The sequence below is a fragment of the Epinephelus fuscoguttatus genome, linkage group LG5 (genome assembly GCF_011397635.1).
Source record: "Epinephelus fuscoguttatus linkage group LG5, E.fuscoguttatus.final_Chr_v1".
Taxonomy (NCBI): domain Eukaryota; kingdom Metazoa; phylum Chordata; class Actinopteri; order Perciformes; family Serranidae; genus Epinephelus; species Epinephelus fuscoguttatus.
In genome coordinates this window covers 8,364,008-8,383,241 of record NC_064756.1, presented here as the reverse complement: position 1 = coordinate 8,383,241, position 19,234 = coordinate 8,364,008, and the positions used below count along the sequence as shown (strand labels likewise).

At 44.1% G+C, this 19,234-nt stretch overlaps 1 protein-coding gene across 1 annotated transcript in view; it reads left to right on the top strand.

Moving 5' to 3' along the window:
- Positions 1–343: 343 nt before the first annotated feature.
- Positions 344–19,234, top strand: part of LOC125888362 (gap junction delta-2 protein) — a 36,590-nt gene continuing 17,699 nt past the window's right edge. Inside the window, exon 1 of the mRNA XM_049575676.1 lies at positions 344–1,449. Coding sequence (XP_049431633.1) covers positions 1,379–1,449 — 71 coding nt within the window. The 5' untranslated portion in view covers positions 344–1,378. The remainder of the gene's footprint in view (positions 1,450–19,234) is intronic.

Here is a 19,234-nt window from a genome sequence, read left to right as displayed (position 1 = left end):
CGTACACACACTCACTCATGCTATGCATAGCCTCTGCATAGCAATGCCTTACATGTCTGGGTGTGTGTGTGTGTGTGTGTGTGTGTGTGTGTGTGTGTGTGTGTGTGTTAACAGCAAAGATCATCCTTGCTACAGTAGGTATCAGTGCACACAGACATGGAGATGATAAAAACACAGATGAAAGACAAAATGATGAGCAATGTGCTGAGGGAGAGAAGAGTAGAAAATGGTTTGTGTTGTTGGTGGTGGAGCAGTAAGAGATGAAGAGGAGGAGGAGGAGAAGGGGGGATAAACACAGTGATGGAGAGTGAGTGAGAGGGGGGAGGAGCAGAGAGATGATTCCTCTCTAATCCTCTAGACACACGCTCGGTCTGGCTGCCTACTGGCTCAGAGAGAGAGACGGAGGCAGGTGGAGGGCGCAAACGGAGAGAGAAAGAGAGAGAAACCAAGTGGGAAGGGAAAAACAAGATGAAGGGAAGAGAGGAAAGGAGAGCTGCCTCTCGTAAACCACGCTGACAGAAACGCGGAGAGAAGGAGGGAGGCAGTGAGGACGAGGAGGACTGGAGAAGCCAGTGACTCTCGCACGGTTTCAAGCAGAGGGAAGGAGACGGTGGAAGAGGAGGAAGAGGAGTGCGATGCTTCAGTCCAGCGCTGCCTGAACCAAACCAGAAGAGAAGGAGAGGAGCAACAGAGAGGAGGAGAAGGAATCCATTGGGTGGAAGAAATGAAGAGAATGGAGGAGCAGAGAACGAGCAGAGACACAGATCCCCGGTTACTCAGGCTCACATGAGTGTACGGACCTGAGCCTGCCCAGAGTTACTACAAGATGCTGTCAAAGAACCAGTGTGTGAGGGCGGAGTGATGGATGCCTGTTTGCACAAACTACCTTGAAACTCAGTAGAAGTAGATGAGCGCTGGTGTGTCTGCATGCTGGAGCAGGTGTGTGTGTCAGTGCGAGAACATATGACAGAGCAGCTGTTGTAGGAGGTGACAGGGTCCGGTGCACCCAGAGAAGGGACACAAGGAGGGAGGCAGGAAGACAGACACATGGACGAAGAATAACACACTCAACGATGAGTGTGTGTGCAGCGAGCAAGTAGACGAGCTTCAGTCCAACCATCTCAGGTGCAGTTAAGGGCGTGTGCGTACTTTGGGACAGCACCTAAAGAAAAGAAGCTCACAATGAGGTGTCACTGAGCTCCTTCGAGGTTGACTCCTCTTTAAACACCGGACAAGCCACCTGACGCCGCTCCCTACCTCATTGCAACCCAACAAGTGGACTTGAAGACTCAGAAGAAGGGACCAGCTCCGGTGCCCTGCTGACTGGAAAACCCCCAGCTGATTTCCTGTGCCCAGTGGATGCCTCCTGACTCCAACCATGGGAGAATGGACCATCCTAGAGCGCCTCCTAGAGGCCGCTGTGCAGCAGCACTCTACTATGATCGGAAGGTGAGTTCTTGTCAGAGTGCAGTGTTCGATTGCTGTCATGTGCATGTGTCCTTATGTTTCTGCTGTACGTCCATGCATGCATACAGTATTCAAAATACAAGTATGCCAATGCATGTGCAGGATATGAATCCTTCCCCGCACCACTCTCAGTCATTAATCCCTCTGACTGACAGTGACGGGAGGGTTAAGCGACCAGGAGGGACACTGTGTGCACACAAAGGCTTTGGACATCCAAAGCAGTGTGACGATACCTCACCTTAAAGTCTACAATGCCTTTATTGCTGTCATTCATTTTCTGCTGCACCTCGCCACGCTGATGTCTTCTTTCTCCCTCCTTTTTCCTCTCGTCAACTCTGCTTCAGATGCCATCCCAAGCCTCATTTCAGCTTTCCCACAATCCAACCCCTCCCTCCCGCCTTCCCTCTTATCTTTCGCTTTCTTTCTCTGTCAAGTATGAAGTCATTCCGCAACCTAAAAAAACTAGTCACGAGCGCAAGGTCAGGGCAGTTATGATTTATGCATCACTATACATGCCGGGATGTCTTGTATTTTAGTTTGAATAACTCATTCCCGTTGGCCGCAGGACGAGCAATTATTGATGAGCGTTTTAGCCACAGAGGCGCATCAGCTTTGGAGATGGTATTAAACATGATTTCACATCTAGTAAAGGACACATTTCTGAGTTTGGGGTTTTCTTGGGACATGTTTGAAAACCACAGGTTCAGCATGGGTTCATTAGAGACTGTCTGAATTAGCAGTTTAAGCCAATCCCCTGTAGCCACTGACTCACTCGCACTAGTGGTACTCTTGAATTATTGAGTGAATAAATGTCAGCCAGTTAACGAAGTGACTGATGTGGAGAAACATCCTTTTTTTGGCAGGAAATGAGTCTTCTTCTGCTGACAAAGCTCTGAGTGTGAATTTTGCCAGTTTATGAAACTGAAGTGATTTGGAGTGCTGCTCTGAGAGCATTCTGTGTCGGCTGGATGGTTAGATAGACTTGTTTCCTTTTGGTGTTATGATGGGATGATGGGTCAGCATTTGCTTCCCCTCATTCATGACACACTGGAGGAGCAGTGTCGCTCATCAACTGGACTAGTCATCCTGGCTGCAGGGTCTCAGCGGCAGCGAGAAAGAGACGAGAGCAGAAACAGAGGGTTTTTAAGGAGGATGAAGAGAAATAAAATCCCCAAAGGAAACTGAGGAAAAGATGGGGAAAGAAGGAGTTTGGTTGCAAAGTAGAGAAGCGATGAACTGAAATCCACAGAGTGCGAGATGTGAGAGACAGAGAGCAGATGATGGAGAAAGAGTAAAAAGACAGAGCGAAGGCGAGGGGCGGCGAGGAGCAGTTATTCACAGACAAGCGAGCAGACACATGGCCTCAGTCTGTAGGACGTTGGTAGGAAGCCAAGAGGACTGTCTCGTCACGAGATGGTGCTGCATGTCATGACCTAAGCAGGGCAACCAGGACACCCGGCGGCAAAAAGTCTCAGATCATCTTCACGCAGAATATATCTGTTGTCCAGACAGTTGAAATGTTCAGATGACGGGAGGAACTTTTTCAAAATACCAAAATTTACATGCAAGGTTTCCAGCAGCCCTGCACAGTGTAACATTTGTTTAGGCTCAATACATTTGGTTTCCATTCCCACTCACTGTCCAGCAATACCTCAGCTTTTATAATGTACACAGTGTTTCAGTAAACCAGTGAATTACAGCTTTTGAAATGCTTCCATCGTTCTGTGTAAAGTATCTGTCTGAGCAAACTCAGGTGGTGCATTTTTCCGGCAATATAAAACTGATTTTATGTGTGCAGGAAGTTCAGAGGTCAGGACAATATCAACAGCATCTCTTCAGCTAATAGGAAGCTATTCAGTGGTCGGCTCAAGGACACTTCAGCAGGGTGGATCCTCGCTGTCGAGTGGTTTGAGCTCAGGTTGACATGGTGAAGGATGTAGTGATAGCTGTAGCCTCTCAGTGCACAACAGTCAGACAGTATAACAGCCATTTAAAGTGCTTTTACAGGTAGTTGTTATTTAAGCTGTAAGTGAAACTCTTTTAGCAGCTGTAAACTGATTATTGATTAACTGTCCAATTGGCCAACTGATTGAGGACAGGCTTTCCTTTCTTTACTAACTCGACTAAGAGAATTATTGTAGTGGTTTCCATGGTAAAATAGCAAAGATAGGACCAAGTCATTGTTTTGCAAGGGTGCTTTCACACCTGCCCTGTTTGGTCTGGTTACAAACGAACTCTGGTGCGGTTCATTTGTGGTGAGAATGTGTTCCGACCTGGATCTGAACCAACTGCAGTCACGTGACACATTGTTTGGGTTAAACATGAGCATGTTACAGTCCTGGAGGATTATTAATGTGCACCTCCTCCTGTACTGCCTTAATATGCACATTCAGCACATCCAATGCATCAAAACATTGTTTTCTAGTTGGAGCCGCGCCTCATTTTCAAACTGTATGGTTTGACTAAAATGAACAATGACAGCAATATAGTCCACGATGAGCAGCGCTAAAATCAACCTGCATAATTGTCCCTCCATTGTGACATTAGAAAGTGTCACATTTATCTTGCAAGTGTAGTCTTCTTCTACGTTTGCTTTACTTCCTGGATTTTTCCCACATGGAAATTCTGACCAATCAAGAGCAGCTTTCTTGCACAAGGCATTTGATCTGGTCTGCTTGTAAATGCTGCCGTGAGAACATGAACCAACTCTAGGTAATAACGCAACTCTGGAACAAAATGAGTCCCTGATTCAGATTAAAGCAAGACAACTCTAGGTCTCAAGTCTCAAGTCTTTACACTCAAGTCCCAAGTTGAGTCCCAAGTCCTAAACATTGAGTCTGAAGTCCTGAACAAGTCATAATGTACTCGTCACCAAATGTAATGCCTTTTTAACAACAGGGTAATAATGTATTCAATTTAGAAAATGTAAGCTGATTCAAGAAATGAGGGGCATTAAGTTGTGGCACACTTTTCAAATTGCATACTTTTTAATCTTTGGGTATGGGGGAAGGTTTCAAGTATTTTCAAGTCAAAAGGCTCAAGTCTAAGTGAGGTCATGGGTCACTGGTGTAGAGGCCAAAGCTGAGTTGCAAGTCTTTTTAGATTTTTTTTTAAATTGAATGTAATTATCAAATTTGTGACTCGAGTTCATGTAATTTGACTCGAGTCTACACCTCTGTAAATTAGGCTGGTTGTTTGTTGGATGTTACCTTCACAACACAGCCCTGGGTATGCACAGGTATGTTTACTGGAAGTCTAAAAGGTGTTGCTGCTTGGACATACATGTGACATTTTACTAACTTAAAACACGGACAAACAGAGGGAGGATTTCATTCATGATATTTATTTATCCCTTGAAATGTGTTAATCAGAAGCTTTCCTATTCACTTAGTGCTCTTACTGATGATATGAAAAGAGCCAGTTGACCATTTTTAGCTTTAGTTTCTGTGTGACAGCCTGTACGTTCCCTCAGTAAAGTGCCTTCCCTGCATCTGGCTTTTCTACAGCTCAAAACCATCTAATCTGGGACATCACTGCTGACATGAATTTTTATAAACGCACGCTAATACTCCCTCAATCCTAAAACCTATTGGTCCCCCCGCTGGGATTTCACGCATTTCATTGGTCAGCGCAGGTGCCGTCCTGCCGGAGAAAGCGTTGGACAGGTTGCTGTCCGTGAGGTGATGCCAGCGTGTGTTCTCATGAGCCCACCATGACAACAGCCTGCAGCCCTGAGTGGATTCGTCATACATGAGTCACACACACATTAGGGGGAATGTAACACTTGTTTGTGTAAGATTACGAACAGCTCTAGAGATTCCCTTCTACGGTCAGGGTTGTGTGTGTGTGTGTGTGCAGAAACACTCCTGCTCCTGTGTACTGTCTTATTATCACACGTGCTTGGATGGGTTTCGGTCCTATCTGTGAGTGTGTGTTTGTGTATTCACCTGCTACCTGTGATTAATTCCTGCCATTACGGGCAGTGGGGCAGGTGTAAATCGACGGGGACCATCTGATGGACCGTGGGACCCCAGCGCCTGTTGGTACACACGGCCTCTGATGAGAAACCGTGATGAAGCACTCTCTACCTAACTACTGTCAACACATCACTCATGCTGTCTCTGTGGTCCAGCTCCCATAGGCTACAGTCCCATATGTGAGCTGCCATTGGTCGGCGTGGGCCCGCTAAACATGCAGGCGCATCCTCCCACAATCTGATATTGATCTCCAATAATGGAATAGGAAGTGGAGCTTGATAGAAGACAGGGCACTTAATGAAACAGTCTTTAGGCTTGTCCATTTGCAGTACAAATGGACTCATGGGTTGCAGCGACTGGAATGTTAAGTGAGTGATTAAAGCTGTAAGTACATCATTGACTTTTCTGCCTGTTAAAATAAAACATAAGAGTAATTAGCAGACCAAATATTTATACTGGCAATACCTTTCTTGACAAGTGAGCAGTGGTTAAACATCTTCAAGATGGATAAAAGTTACCCCTCAAAACTATTTGTCCAAGGATAACATACTGTTGATCATTAAAGCCTTTTTCTTGTAAAAGGGAATGGCAAAATACTTCCATAAAAAGCAGAGCATAAATTCTACGTTTGTGTTGCTCATCTATCAGTCACTCTCCTGTTGGGGACTGCACACTGCTCCAATGACCCAAAATTCTGAAACCCTATTTTGCCTATTTCACTTCTCCAACAGCAAGTAATGTTTCCCAGAAAATACACACTCCCTGCAATAAGACTGTCCAATTGCCAGAAAAAAATGTTCTCATTGTGCATTTCTCTAAACCAGGGACGGTTTTTGCTATGGGCAATGTGGGCGACCGCCCAGGGCGCAATCTATGTGAGGGCGCACGAGCGCCCTCCAAAAAAACCCCCCAAAAAACCCCAAAACTTGCCAGTTTTCTAGACTACTGCTCATTTCCACGTCAAGTTAGTGGAGTGGACGCTGGGGCGCCTCTATTATCACGTTTCAACCAGCAGCAGAAAGGAAAGGCGAATCCTGGCTTTTGTGGATTGAATGGGGGTCACAGACAGGAATATGGCAGAGGCTCATTGTGCTCTGTGGTGCAAGATAACAGCTTACCGGCAACAGAGAAGTCCGACTCCAGGTCCAGTAATTTCCTCTTTCGTTGGTGTCATGACTGCCCAGTAGTACCTGGACAACCGAGCCGTGGTGGCACACAGGTATGTGGTGTGTCAGAGGAGAAACGAGCCGTTCACATTTCTCTCTTTGTGGCAGGTAACGGCCCACACATCTCACCGCACTTTAGGGACTGTTCTTTACTTATGGAGGGACTGTTCTTTACTTGTCAGGGGAGGAGGGTGGCTGGCGCTGAGGGATGGTTCGCCCAGGGTGTAAAACTAGCCAGGACCGCTTCTGCTCTAAAGTATGGATACGTTAGATTTGTGCATTATTTTTAGCGGACATGTTGAAATTCCACGTCAACATCCCAGTATGTGAAGGTGTGGTAAGGTATAAGCATTAGCGTTAGCCTCCGACTTGTTGCTTCCTTGGCGACTTTTTGGCATTTTTCTCTCAGCAATTGAAAAGTTGTCGACTTAACTTACCTATAAAAACATGTAGGGTTGTAGAGAGTGGTTTAAAAAGAATAAATATATTGGTAGTCCCATGAGGAGCTCAACCAAACTCCATCTTCACATGGCGCTGCCCACACTGGAGGTCGTGGTAAGGTATAAGAATGAAAACCACTTGGTTATGGTTAGGAAAATATCACCTTTTGGCTTAAAACATCCACATTCGGTGGCTCAAACTCCGCTGGAAAATCGTAACTAACTGCAGAAAGTGTATTTTCAGAGAAATGAGACTTGGGAGCAATTGGCGGCTGTTTTTGGGATAACGGGCTGACACAGAAATGGGCTGTTAGTCCAGCAGGACATTTCTGGACTAATGGGGCTTCAGAATTTTGGGCTATTGGTATAGTGACATGGCACCTTCCCGTCAGATTCTAAGAGCAGTCAGAATGATTTTCTCTGGCTTTTTTGTCAGACTTCTTTTTGTCTTTTTGAATCATGACATCGCTGATTTTTGGCTGCTTGACAGATAATTTTGTTGCCAGTGTATTTTCTGCAGTAAAGACATCAAGAAAAAGGAATTTATTTCCTCCATGGCAGGAAAAAACAGACGTAGAGAAACTTGTTAGCTTAGCAACATCAAGGCTGCAAACAACCCTTAATGCAACACTTCATTCTCTCTACTAAAAAACGACATAGACTATGATATGTTCCTTTTTCTTCCACATAAATTTTCCAGAAAAAAATATATTACTTGGGCCAAAACGCTACTATAAAGGTCTCAGTATTCTACAGCTGAACTAGGCTGAAAGTTGGATAGCATTTTGTCTGACCATTCTGACAGCACAGATGTTTTTAAGCTGTTCTGAGTGGCCACATTCAAAATTACAGTTTTTTTTCTATACATTTAATGTCTCTGCTGAATGAATGTACAAATGGAGATAACATAACACACTCTCAAACCTTCTTCCCTCTGAAGCATTCATGGTGTTATACTCACTCACATACACAAAAAGTGATGGATGATCAAGAGAGTCGAACTTTGCCTATTGTCGCACGTCTTTGTACCTCTTCATACCTGGCCCACAGCTGCAGAAAGTGGGCAGAATTGTTGAAATGTGTGTTTTGGAAAGTTAACACCTACCTTATATCAGACAAAACTGTCATTTTTTCTTGACCAGTCACTAGAGACTAGAGACATATGCGCTTGAATCTAACATCATTTTAAGTCCACACTGATGCGTAGTCATGCCAACATATCTGTTTTTACCAGTTTTAAGAGCAGAGTATCGTCATTGTTGGTATTACTACCCATTGGTTCCAGCACACAGCTTGACAACTGCGTTCGACCTGCTGGTGGTGCTGATTGGCTAATCTCTAGTCCCCTCGTGGTGCTCATTGGATTGTTTCTGACTTTAAGCAACTGCTGCTTCATGTCATGATGCCAGATTAATCAGTCAACTTAGTGTAATGGGCGGATTCCAAGGTCTGGACCCAGTAAACGTCTGCAAAGGGGGTTTCTGACGCTGCGACGTGACCTGACATGCACTGTGTTTGAAGCATACTGAGGCCTTAAAACTGCTTTGAAGTACTAGGTGGGTGTTTTAAAATACTGTCCTTGCAGCTGTAGTTCATGTGGAGAGCTACACAGAACCCCTGAAGAAGAGATGGTTGAAGGTTTGCTTGTCTCTCAGCATGCTTTGCATATGTGCACTTTACAGGAGGCAATCAAGAGCGTGTGCAGGTGTGTTTCTGCAGGAGAGCTACAACTCATTCTTGACATAGGCCAGCTCGCTCAGCATGACTCCTCAGCACGGTTCCCCTGAGTCAAATAAGTGTCGTCACTCAGGAGCCATCAGCTTATCCGTCTCAGCATGTGCGTGTGTGTGTGTGTTTATGTCACATGCACTCTTTCAGCACAGCACAATGTACACACCAAGTCAAAACCAATATGTATTGGTGAGCAGTGTGTTCACGCGACTCCACGTGCCTGTGTTTGTCGACAGGTTACAGCTCTGTCGTCACATGACCTTTAGATCATCGCACTTTTATTTAGCGAGTCCCCGCGGAGCGCTCACAACCCCCACGGAGGTGATGGGTGATTTTGTTTGCACAGAATGAGGCTTATCTGGCAAATGTGTGCTATATTGCAGAAAAAAAGAAAGCGAGAAAGAGGCTGTGATATCGCCTCGCCTGCGGCAGATTCCCCAGAGAGATTGTTAAAAAGAGACACTTACAGAAGGCCATGCGAGACCTCAGACATCTATTCTCTCCATCCCTCTCAGTCTCTGCTTTCACACTTCCTCTATCCATATGTAATGGCCCCCGGGATGCTGTCGGATCTAGTGTCAGAGACTTCTCTGCGCTGCCATAAGAAACAGGTTATTAAAATGACCTCACATTTTCTATAATGAGATTATGAATCATATGAATGGGAGGTAGATGTAATTCCTGCTGCATCTCAGACTTTCAGAGCATACACTTGCTGATAAAACCTCAATTTATGGACTCTATCTGGCAAAATACTCATAATGTCAAGTTTATTATTAACGATGCTCCTCAAGTGTGCTTTAGAGTTCATGTCAGTGCTGATAGTGGGATTGATCTACTCTAGCTGCGTGCTAGAAAAACAGGCATCCTGGGAATGAGCCTCGAGAGCAGGAAAGAGCTGTTCTGTAGTTGCCTGCAGCCTTTCATGACTGGAGTACTACAACCAGCCTCCATAGGGACTGATGGAGAGCTGTAGCTGGGGGAGAAAGAGAGAGCAACCGCACATAATTATGCAGCTTGTGTTCTCATTTCTTTTTTGCTTACACCTCATATACACTTCCACTTATTCTCTCTCTGTTTCTCAGCTGCTTTTTCTCCTTCTCTTGAGCATCACAGTCCACATATGCTAAGATCAAGGCTGTCGTGGTGTAATCGATTCCTGTTGCAAATGTGTGTTAATTCAGGCCAATCACCAGCATAAATGTTGGCAATTATGTTTCTGCAAACCATGGATATGTAACATTTGCATCCTGTTATGTAGCAGCTATAGGTGCAAAAACCATGTGGTTAAGGTTAGGAAAAGATCATATTTTGGCTTAAAATACCCAGTTTTGGGGCCACAATCTCAGCTGGAAATGCAGAGGGACCAGTTTCGAAGCACGATCCTCGCTAGAAATGCAGCCATGGCTTGCTAAAAACAAGCAGTGTTGTTGTTTGTTGGTCTCAGACATTGGCAGCTGTCTCACTGAGTCAGCTTATACATGTAATCAGAACTAAGTCACTTTAGCAAACCTTGATATGACACGTATGAATGTACAAATGTAATGTATCCGTGGTTTACAGAAACGTACAATGCCAACATTTTTTCCTGGTGACTGGGCTGCTTCATCTGACACGTTGGAAGATAAACCTCCATCTTGATCCTGTGTTAACGCAGTCTTACATCAGCTGTATCATGATACAATTGCAGGGAAACACTGGCAGATAAACAGACTCAGGCGAGACCTAACCACACTACAATAACGTGATGGTCACGGAGAAGAAAAGAGAGGTAGAGGGATGAATGGATAAAGATAGGGAGATTAGGTTCAGGTGAAGGGGTTCGAGTTCAGGCAGATTTCACCTTGCAGGGCCTCGGGGAGAAACTGTCTCTGGCAGGGTGACTCAGTAAGGCTTACAGGTTTAGCGTTAGCACCTCTCTGGAGGACAGAGCAGGTCAGTGTTGGAATGATACCGGGGGGTTGGTTTAACCCGGACATTACCTTACACACACAAACACAGGAGATCAACCCTGTAAAAAATAGCCACCTGAGCCAGCCATGTAGTCATTTATGAAATATGTTTTCATTTTTAAGCATCAATGTAGAATTGAAACAGAGCCCTTGGAATGATTTTGAGTCTAGTGCAGTGAAACTTGCACTACACAACTGATATATTCTTAAGCCATCACTTTGATCATTCTGTTGACTTTTAAGTAGAAGTCACGTTTTTGTGAAGTGGTTGAAAGCAGGATCCAATTTGAAACCTCTCACCTGCTGGTGCATTCAGGGACCTGTTATCAGATCTGACATCCAAGGTATGAAAATCACCCGCCAAGGTCTGCAGTATGCTGTTAGAAAATCAATACCTGAACACACCAACATGAAAAGCACATCCTTGTACTCATCTGCATTACCACATGATGACAGCGGTGACGGGATGAATTATTAATCTCAGGCAGGTTTTACACCACCGCAAGATTATTTTCATACCTTGTTGACGCGAGCTGTATGGAAGGCAGACATACGGTAAATATATTGGCTGTTGGAGGTTGTGTTATACCAGCATATATATGGATATGTTAATGAAATATTAGTCATATAAATATTAAATGCCATCTTTATTAGAAAGTTGTCAGTTCTCATAAGGTCTAATAAGGCGAGGGATTTAATGTCAAGTAGTGTATAAATGAATTCCTAATGGGGTAGTGTAGTCACTGTGCTGAGGGTAATACAGTTTCTCTGAGGGCTCATTTATGTACGTCCGTTTCAAATATTGTAAATGTCACTGCCCTCATACTTCCATGCCTCATTTATGATTGCATAGATACAGCCTATAGATAGCACTAGAGGGCAGAGTCAAATGTTTCACAACAAACAACACATGATGAACGGTGGAGGTTGTAATAATGTACTTTTTGATGTAGTTGGTGGTGGTCTCTGAAGCCGTGTAAGACATAGCGCCTCTGGAAGGAGAATTCTTTTCACTATATTAATGATTCCCTCCATTTTTGAATTGTCATCGTAGTCTCCTACATTTGTATCTTGCTTAAACCTGGTGACACTGCCCCCATGATCTCCAGTGGTACTACTGCATTTCATCCGTATCTGTAAGCTTTCAGAAAACGTGCACAAGTACGGACAAAATGAACGCAGAGTAAAGAGAGAAGGCGTATCCAATGTGGAGCATAAGGCCCCAATCACACAGAACGTGTTTTAGCAGCTGGAGGCGGCTCTCTGTTATTGTTTATAATGAGAATGAAGCTTATTGCTCACTTTTTTGTGTTGCCATGTACCTTGCATTTCTGTGTTCTAGGCACCTTTTTTGCAGAAGTGTTCTGAACTTGAGTTGAAAAAACTCAGAGCGGAAAACACCCAGCGTCATCTCTGCTTTTATTCCCCATTGTTCAATCGGATGATTTGAGAGGCGGGCCTTCTATGGTGGTCACGACAACAAGTTTACATCTGGTAAACAACATTTTTGTAATGCTAGGCCTGACAACAGACAGCAGGTTGTCAGACTGCCCATGAGTCCTCCTAAAATATGCCTGTAAATGGCCATCATTGAGGAGAAGCTCCTGGACCAACTGGTGGTTCTCCCTGTGACTCACCCTCTTTTTTAGGGTCTCATGTACCCCCACAGATCTCTGTTTCCCTGTGCCCAACAAACCATTTGCAAGTAACCTCTGCTCTGCCTGTTCATTTTATTACCTAGCTCCTAATTACTGTGAAAGAAAAGGAAGACACAGGGATGCTAGGGTACGGAGGTGATGGAGTGGTTGCCAGGCAACAATAAAAAGGCACATCAAGCATTTTTGCCTCGTGTTTTGCAACCTGTGAAACGCTCTCTGTGATCGGGGCCTTAATGAACCTGTAGGATTAATATTCTCTAATCAATACCAACATGACAATGACTAACTTCACTCTTGTTTTTTACGTTAGACTCTTGACTTGTTCCCCCATTGCTGTTAGAGTCACAACTGTTGCCCTAAAATAACCCAACCAATAATTACGCTGAAGCAGTAACTAGCCTAAAGTGCACACATAATAATACACTGCGTGTGAAATTGCAAACTATGCACTACATACCCAACATGTGTGCTGTGTTCAACATATTTTTCATTTCATTTTACGTAACCACTCATCCTGTTGGAGGGTTGAAGGGGGCTGGAGCCTATCCCAGCTGACATTGGGTGAAAGGCAGGGTACACCCTGGACAGGTCATCAGACTATCACAGGGCTGACACATAGAGACAGACCATTCACACTCACATTCACACCTACGGACAATTTAGAGTCACCAATTAACCTGCATGTCTTTGGACTGTGGGAGGAAGCTGGAGCACCTGGAGGAAACCCACGCTGACACGGGGAGAACATGCAAACTTCATACAGAAGTAGCCTAGTATCTTTTTCATCACACTGAGCTGTAATTACCACATCACTTCATGAGAGCCTTGTTGCCTGTCTCCAGTAGTGCTATGGCAGAAGATGTGAGAAAGTGAGACTGTGGTGTAATGGTAAGTACGTGTCATTAGACTCATGCTGAAGTGGCTGTGCTCACTGGGAGAAAAATGTCTGACCCTCTTATAAAGTCAGTTAGAAATAAAGATAAAATACGAGCAATGACATTAAAACACATAACCAACTTTGATCTTTGTTTCATACAAAGCAACGCTGCAGCTCAAGTTTTCTCAGTCTATTTGTGTGAGCTCATGGCTGTGAGATCGCTGCCTTATTTATAAAATCTACTTCTATTATGCATGACCAACAGCATTTCAACACAGGCATCGTAAAGCTGACATTCTCCTTTTGTTTGATTGATGATTGTTTGTCCGCTGATGTTCTGATACAAGCCACTCCACCACATATCTCCATGCATGTCTCTTCTGTTCTTTTTCACTCTGCCTCCTCACTTTATCTCCCTCCATCTCGTTGTTTGAAGATGAAAAGGGCCCTCTTCTGCCATTGATTTATCCTCCTTATCCCCACCCGCCCAGACTCCCATCATCGGCTGCATCTTCACACTTTACTGCGGTCTCTAATGAACAAGCTGACGGTGTAAGAGTCACTTAGACAACAGTGCATTCATCTCTTTCAGCATGTTTAAGTGTGTGTGTTTGTGACGACTCTTCCTCGGAGGCAGTATCAGCTTGTGCACAGTGTGATCGACTCAACATGAATAAAAAATCGTGAGCACACCGAGTCACACCTTGCTAAAATGCACAACATCTTCACCAGGACCAACACGCGATAATGAGACATCTGATTCACTGCCCTCTCACAAGTGTACACGCACACACACACACACACACACACACACACACACACACACTCTTTACCAGATGGTCATCCAAATATACAAACATGTGCGTAAGCAAACTTGCAGCATGGTTAATATATTTATACTCATTACTGAGGGCGGAAACATACACATAGACACGCTTCCTCACACATACGCACACATACTGCCAAAGCTGTCACAGCACTCGTCTTTGCATATGAGCATCCAGATAGAGTGTGACAATGCATTCACACCTCACACACACACACACACACACACAATCCCATTCGCAGATTCTTCAATTAAGCAGTGAAGTCACGCTGCAGGGTGTGTGTCTGACTCTCGGCAATATGCTGCACTCACACCGCTCTCTTAGCTAATTATGAACAAGCTACTTGGTAGACAAACAGATAAATTTAGCCTTCACAGCCTGTAGAATGACAGCAGCACGACTTGTAGGTTGGCGGCTATTTACCAGAGGAAGCTATACGTCCCAACAGGCATAAGTGTCACATTATGATGCTGCAGTCTTGTTATAGCAGATAGATGATGAGCACCACAGATAGGGCCTGACATAAAAATATTACTCACTTCAAGAAAGAGTTCCATGGTAATGTCTGTCCATCAAATATTAAGAGGAGCCAGGAGAAATGCTGCTTAGCGTAGCACTTAGCATGAAAACAGGGGAAACAGCTAACGGCTCCAAGTAACTGCGCTTGGCTAAGAAACAGTTGAGCACCAAATTCCCCTGTAAAACCTCAACTTTTTTATGTAACAGTTTGAAAACTGAATAAACAGATGATATATATTGCCTCACAGTGAACTTCATAGGTGCTGCTGTGTGGATTTTGCCACCAGGCTAGCTGTTCCCCTCCTTTTCCAGTTTAGTTTCAAGCTTTTAGGTGTCAAATGCTGCAGGGGAAACTCAGGATTTGATGTGCATGATCCAAAGGAGTTTCACAAGGGTCATTAAAGGAATACTTCACCCACAAAATGACCACTTGCATATCAAATACTCACCCTGTGTCATATTCAATTCCTAAAAAAGTTTCTCGAATGCCTTCACGGTGAACGAAGAATCCAAAAACAGAGAATATTCTTGATGAATTGCAAAAAAGCAACAACAAAACTATTTCAAAACATCTGTTACAACTCGACAACTAAAATCCAAGTCTCATTTATCCAGTCGTACGATCACAACTTCCCAAGCACATGAATTTCCACTTAAATCTAACTGTTTAAAACACTTCAGCTCATGCACAGATGAGTAGCGCACCTGGACGTTTAAACTCTGCTCAGTGGAATACACGTGCAGAGTTCGAATGCACCTGGTTGCCCATTCCTGCAACTCAGTAAATGAGATTTGGGTTACACCAGTGGTTCCCAAAATGTAGGTTGTGGGTACATTCTGAATGAACCACAAGTGACTTGCAAACTAGTCAAGTTTGTAAAAAACACACCTTATTTTGAAGTACAGTGCATTTCCAGCACACAGCTTTCATTTTGAAGTGCCATTTCCTGTTGTAGAGTGAGTGAGACAGCAATCTAACTCAACAACATGGACAAACACAAGCATGACACTGTACGTATTAAACTGTGTGGACCTTGAACTAATGATTACAAAGAAATCTGGACCCTGTGGCTGGACCAGTTGGGAACCTCTGGGTTATATTACATGATTTGTGTGAGTGTTTGTTAATGGATAATGGTTACATGGGGTAAATAACTGATATACAAGTGATCATTTTGAGGGTGAAGTATAAAGAATTATTATTCTAATTTGAAAGAAAACCAACAGAATGTTTGTGATTATAACTTCAAGTCTTGATACACTGATTATCTACATGCTGGATTTGTCAGACAGTGAAGTTTTTGGTCGCACACAACATGAACCCAAATTAACTGGCGAAGCAATGGCACCACAAGGTCCACTACGTAGCTTTTCTGGAGCTTTTGATCATATCACATGATTTCTTCAACAGATGGAGCTTGGCCAGTTGTTATGGAGCTGTAGAGGTTTAAGCAAAGGTGTAGGATTTTCCATTTTTTTGGAGCACTTTGTGATGGCTTTAGAGTTGAGATTGAAAGCTGTAGATATTAGCACCGTTACTGAGTGGACCTTATGGTGAGACTGTTCTGGAAATTTCTGGACATGTCCTAAAAATGGAAATACCCAAGTGAGGTACAAATGTCTCATAACCCTACTGAAATACAGTACTTAATCTACTAAATTACATTCCCTCACTTCCCATTCTGGACATGAGACCTGTGTAAAATGTTTTTTTATGTGAGATCAGAAACACTGTATAAAAATAGGAGGCCTATAGATGTGTTTTCTGTTGGTTTGGGATGTTCCCTGCACAGCCATGTGCTGTCTGCTTGTGTGTCATGGAGGCTCCCTGCATGTGCCAGAGCGGCTGATTTGGGTTGGAGCTTGGCACGGGGAGAGTCGCAGTGGGTGGGGAGTTGGCATGGATGCGGCGGGCCTAACTCGGGATTGTCCAAAACCCAACGTTTTAATCCGGATTACCGCCATCATTTCTCCCTCTCTCACTCTCTTTCTGTATTTCCCTCCGTTGACCCCCCTCCATCCCTCCTTTTCCCGCCCACGCATTCGCTCTCTTCCTCTCTCCTGCTGCTCTTTCTCCTGCTCACGCCTCACCCCTACATCACAACCTTACAACCTGCCCAAAAAACCAATAACGCGCCACACTGGTTGCCATGGTGACCACTCATGCCAATTCTTTTCACTCCTGCCAATGATCCGCTCTGAATGATCACTCAGAGAGTAGATTTTTAGAAAGTCTATTTTTAATGTCTGGGCTCCCATTTAACTCTTACTTGATTGCCTTGTCTGTTGCCAAGGTAACTGCCACAGTTATTATCGTCCTTATGGAGACCCTTGCATTCAGTGCACTTGTGCACCAGTGCTCTGGTAGGAAAATGGGATACATTTAACCTCTCTCCGGATCAGGCTCTTCAAAAAGATTGTATTTTATAGTCATTAGGTAGGGGTGTAATGGGTATACATCATGTGGCTTTACAGATTACAGATGATGAATACACAACTGGACATTTGCATGTGTGTGTGTGTGTGTGTGTGTGTGTGTGTGTGTGTGTGTGTGTGTGTGCACATGTGTGCATAAGATACTGTTTTAACTTTGAATGAATCACTGCCTCAGTAGGGCTATGATTTTCATCAATGTATCTCCAGAGCCCTTCAGCTCACATTCATCAACACGACACTTAAATACCTCTGTGTGCATGTGTGTGTGCGTGTGTGTGTGTCTGAGAGAGGGAGAGGGATGGGGAGATGGAGAGATAAGTGAACAGTATTAGAATATGCTATTATTAGATTTCCATTTTAGGAGCTTACAGACCCAGGATTACACATGGAGGCTATACCATTATTAAAGAATACTGTCTTTAACCACTGTATTATTCAGCAGAAATACACAGTACAGTGTAGCAGTGCATGGAGAAGATACATTACTAACATGTACTATATTGGTACTTAAGTAAAAATACAGAAGTATTATCATCTATCAGTCTACATAAAGCTTTCTTACTTAAATCAAAAATGAAAGTACCTCTTTCTTGAGGAGATTGGCCCCTGTGACTACCATAGCCATTAACCATTAGGCTACATATTACGTTATTAGATGATTATTCAGCCTCTCTAGGATGTTGCAATCACCAATACCTGTGAATTCTGCACAACCTAGCAATTTTGTCAAATCACTGCAACTTTACTTTGATTATTTAAAACGGGCAAGCGTAACCGTTATTGTAGAGCTGCGCAGAATGTCTTGATTGGCTCAGCACCCTCTTGCTCCGGTCTCTGTGTCTCTCTGTTTATCATGAGACTACTGCTGTCGTTAAATGGCCAGTGTGTAATATTTGGCATGGTTTATTGTCAATCTGAATCTGAATCTGAATCTGAATATTCTACCCATGAATCTGAATATTCTATGTTTATACAAGTGTATGATCGCTATAAAATAAAATTCGTTTGGTTTTCGTAGCCTTATAATTATGCTTTTATATATATATATAGCAAGGGCCTTGCTTTAGAGAGATCGCCATCTTGCGCCGCCACGTATGTACGGCAGACCGAGCGGACAATCCAGCCAGCCAGAGAACGCGTTTCGCGTATATAAATGAACCAACGAAGACAGCGGAAGGAAGGAAGAAGGAGGAGGAAACAGCAGAGAGTGTTAGTAGTTCGTCGATAGAGAGTAGTGAAAAGTTTTTTTAGTTATAAAGTTTGCGAATGGACCACACTTACCACGCAGCAGGAGAGAATGAACCCGAACCGTCATCTGCGAGGAAAAGAAGATGCAACTTCACTCCTTATGATGCACTCTCTGCGGCGATTTTCTCCTGGTGATATATCTCCCCAACGATGGTAGCAGTAGCACCGAATCCCATTCTGCGCATTCAGCCTGTCTTCTCGCCCGCTCAGCATCAAACACATGGAGTTCCTCATCTGTATGCTCCGGCTCAAACAGGTATGGCTCTGGGTCTGTGTCCGCTACAAGAAACTCAAAATCACGTTCAAAGTCGTCCATTGCAGCTACTATAGTCCGGAGATATCGCTAGGCTAAATAAACAGCTGAGCTCTGTTTACCGGCTACGCTGTCAGTCAGTGTGCGGGCTGGAGATTGGCGGAGCAGAGAGGGGAGGGGGTCCCCACTCGGTATGGTAAACGAGTATGTGTGTAAAGTTATGAAGTGTGTTTGTTACGCTAGAAGAGTCAGAGTTTGGGACGGAGTGGAGTGTTACCGGAGTTTCTGGACTGCCCAAATAAACTGGCCTTTTTCCCGAACGCTCCTCTGGTCTCCTGCTTGTGAGGGATTCATTACAATATCGTAACATGGTTTAGATTTCTAAATAAACATTCACCTCGTTGCAAGATAGACCTACTCCTGAAAAACTCATGCGCAAGGCTTTTTGTCCCTACGAGGCCACCGTCATTTACATGATGGGAGGGGTGAGCGAGTGAGCCCTGCAATCTAGAATTTGACCACTGATGTCAGTGTTTTCAACCCATTTTACACACTGGCCCTTTAAACTACTGGTTAACGAGTCGAGACGTTTTGGTGTCATTGTGAGATTAACTGCTCAGTGTCGGATGTTAACCGCTGCTTCTATGTTATGTCAAGCTAACTGGGCAGAGAGAGTAGGAGGA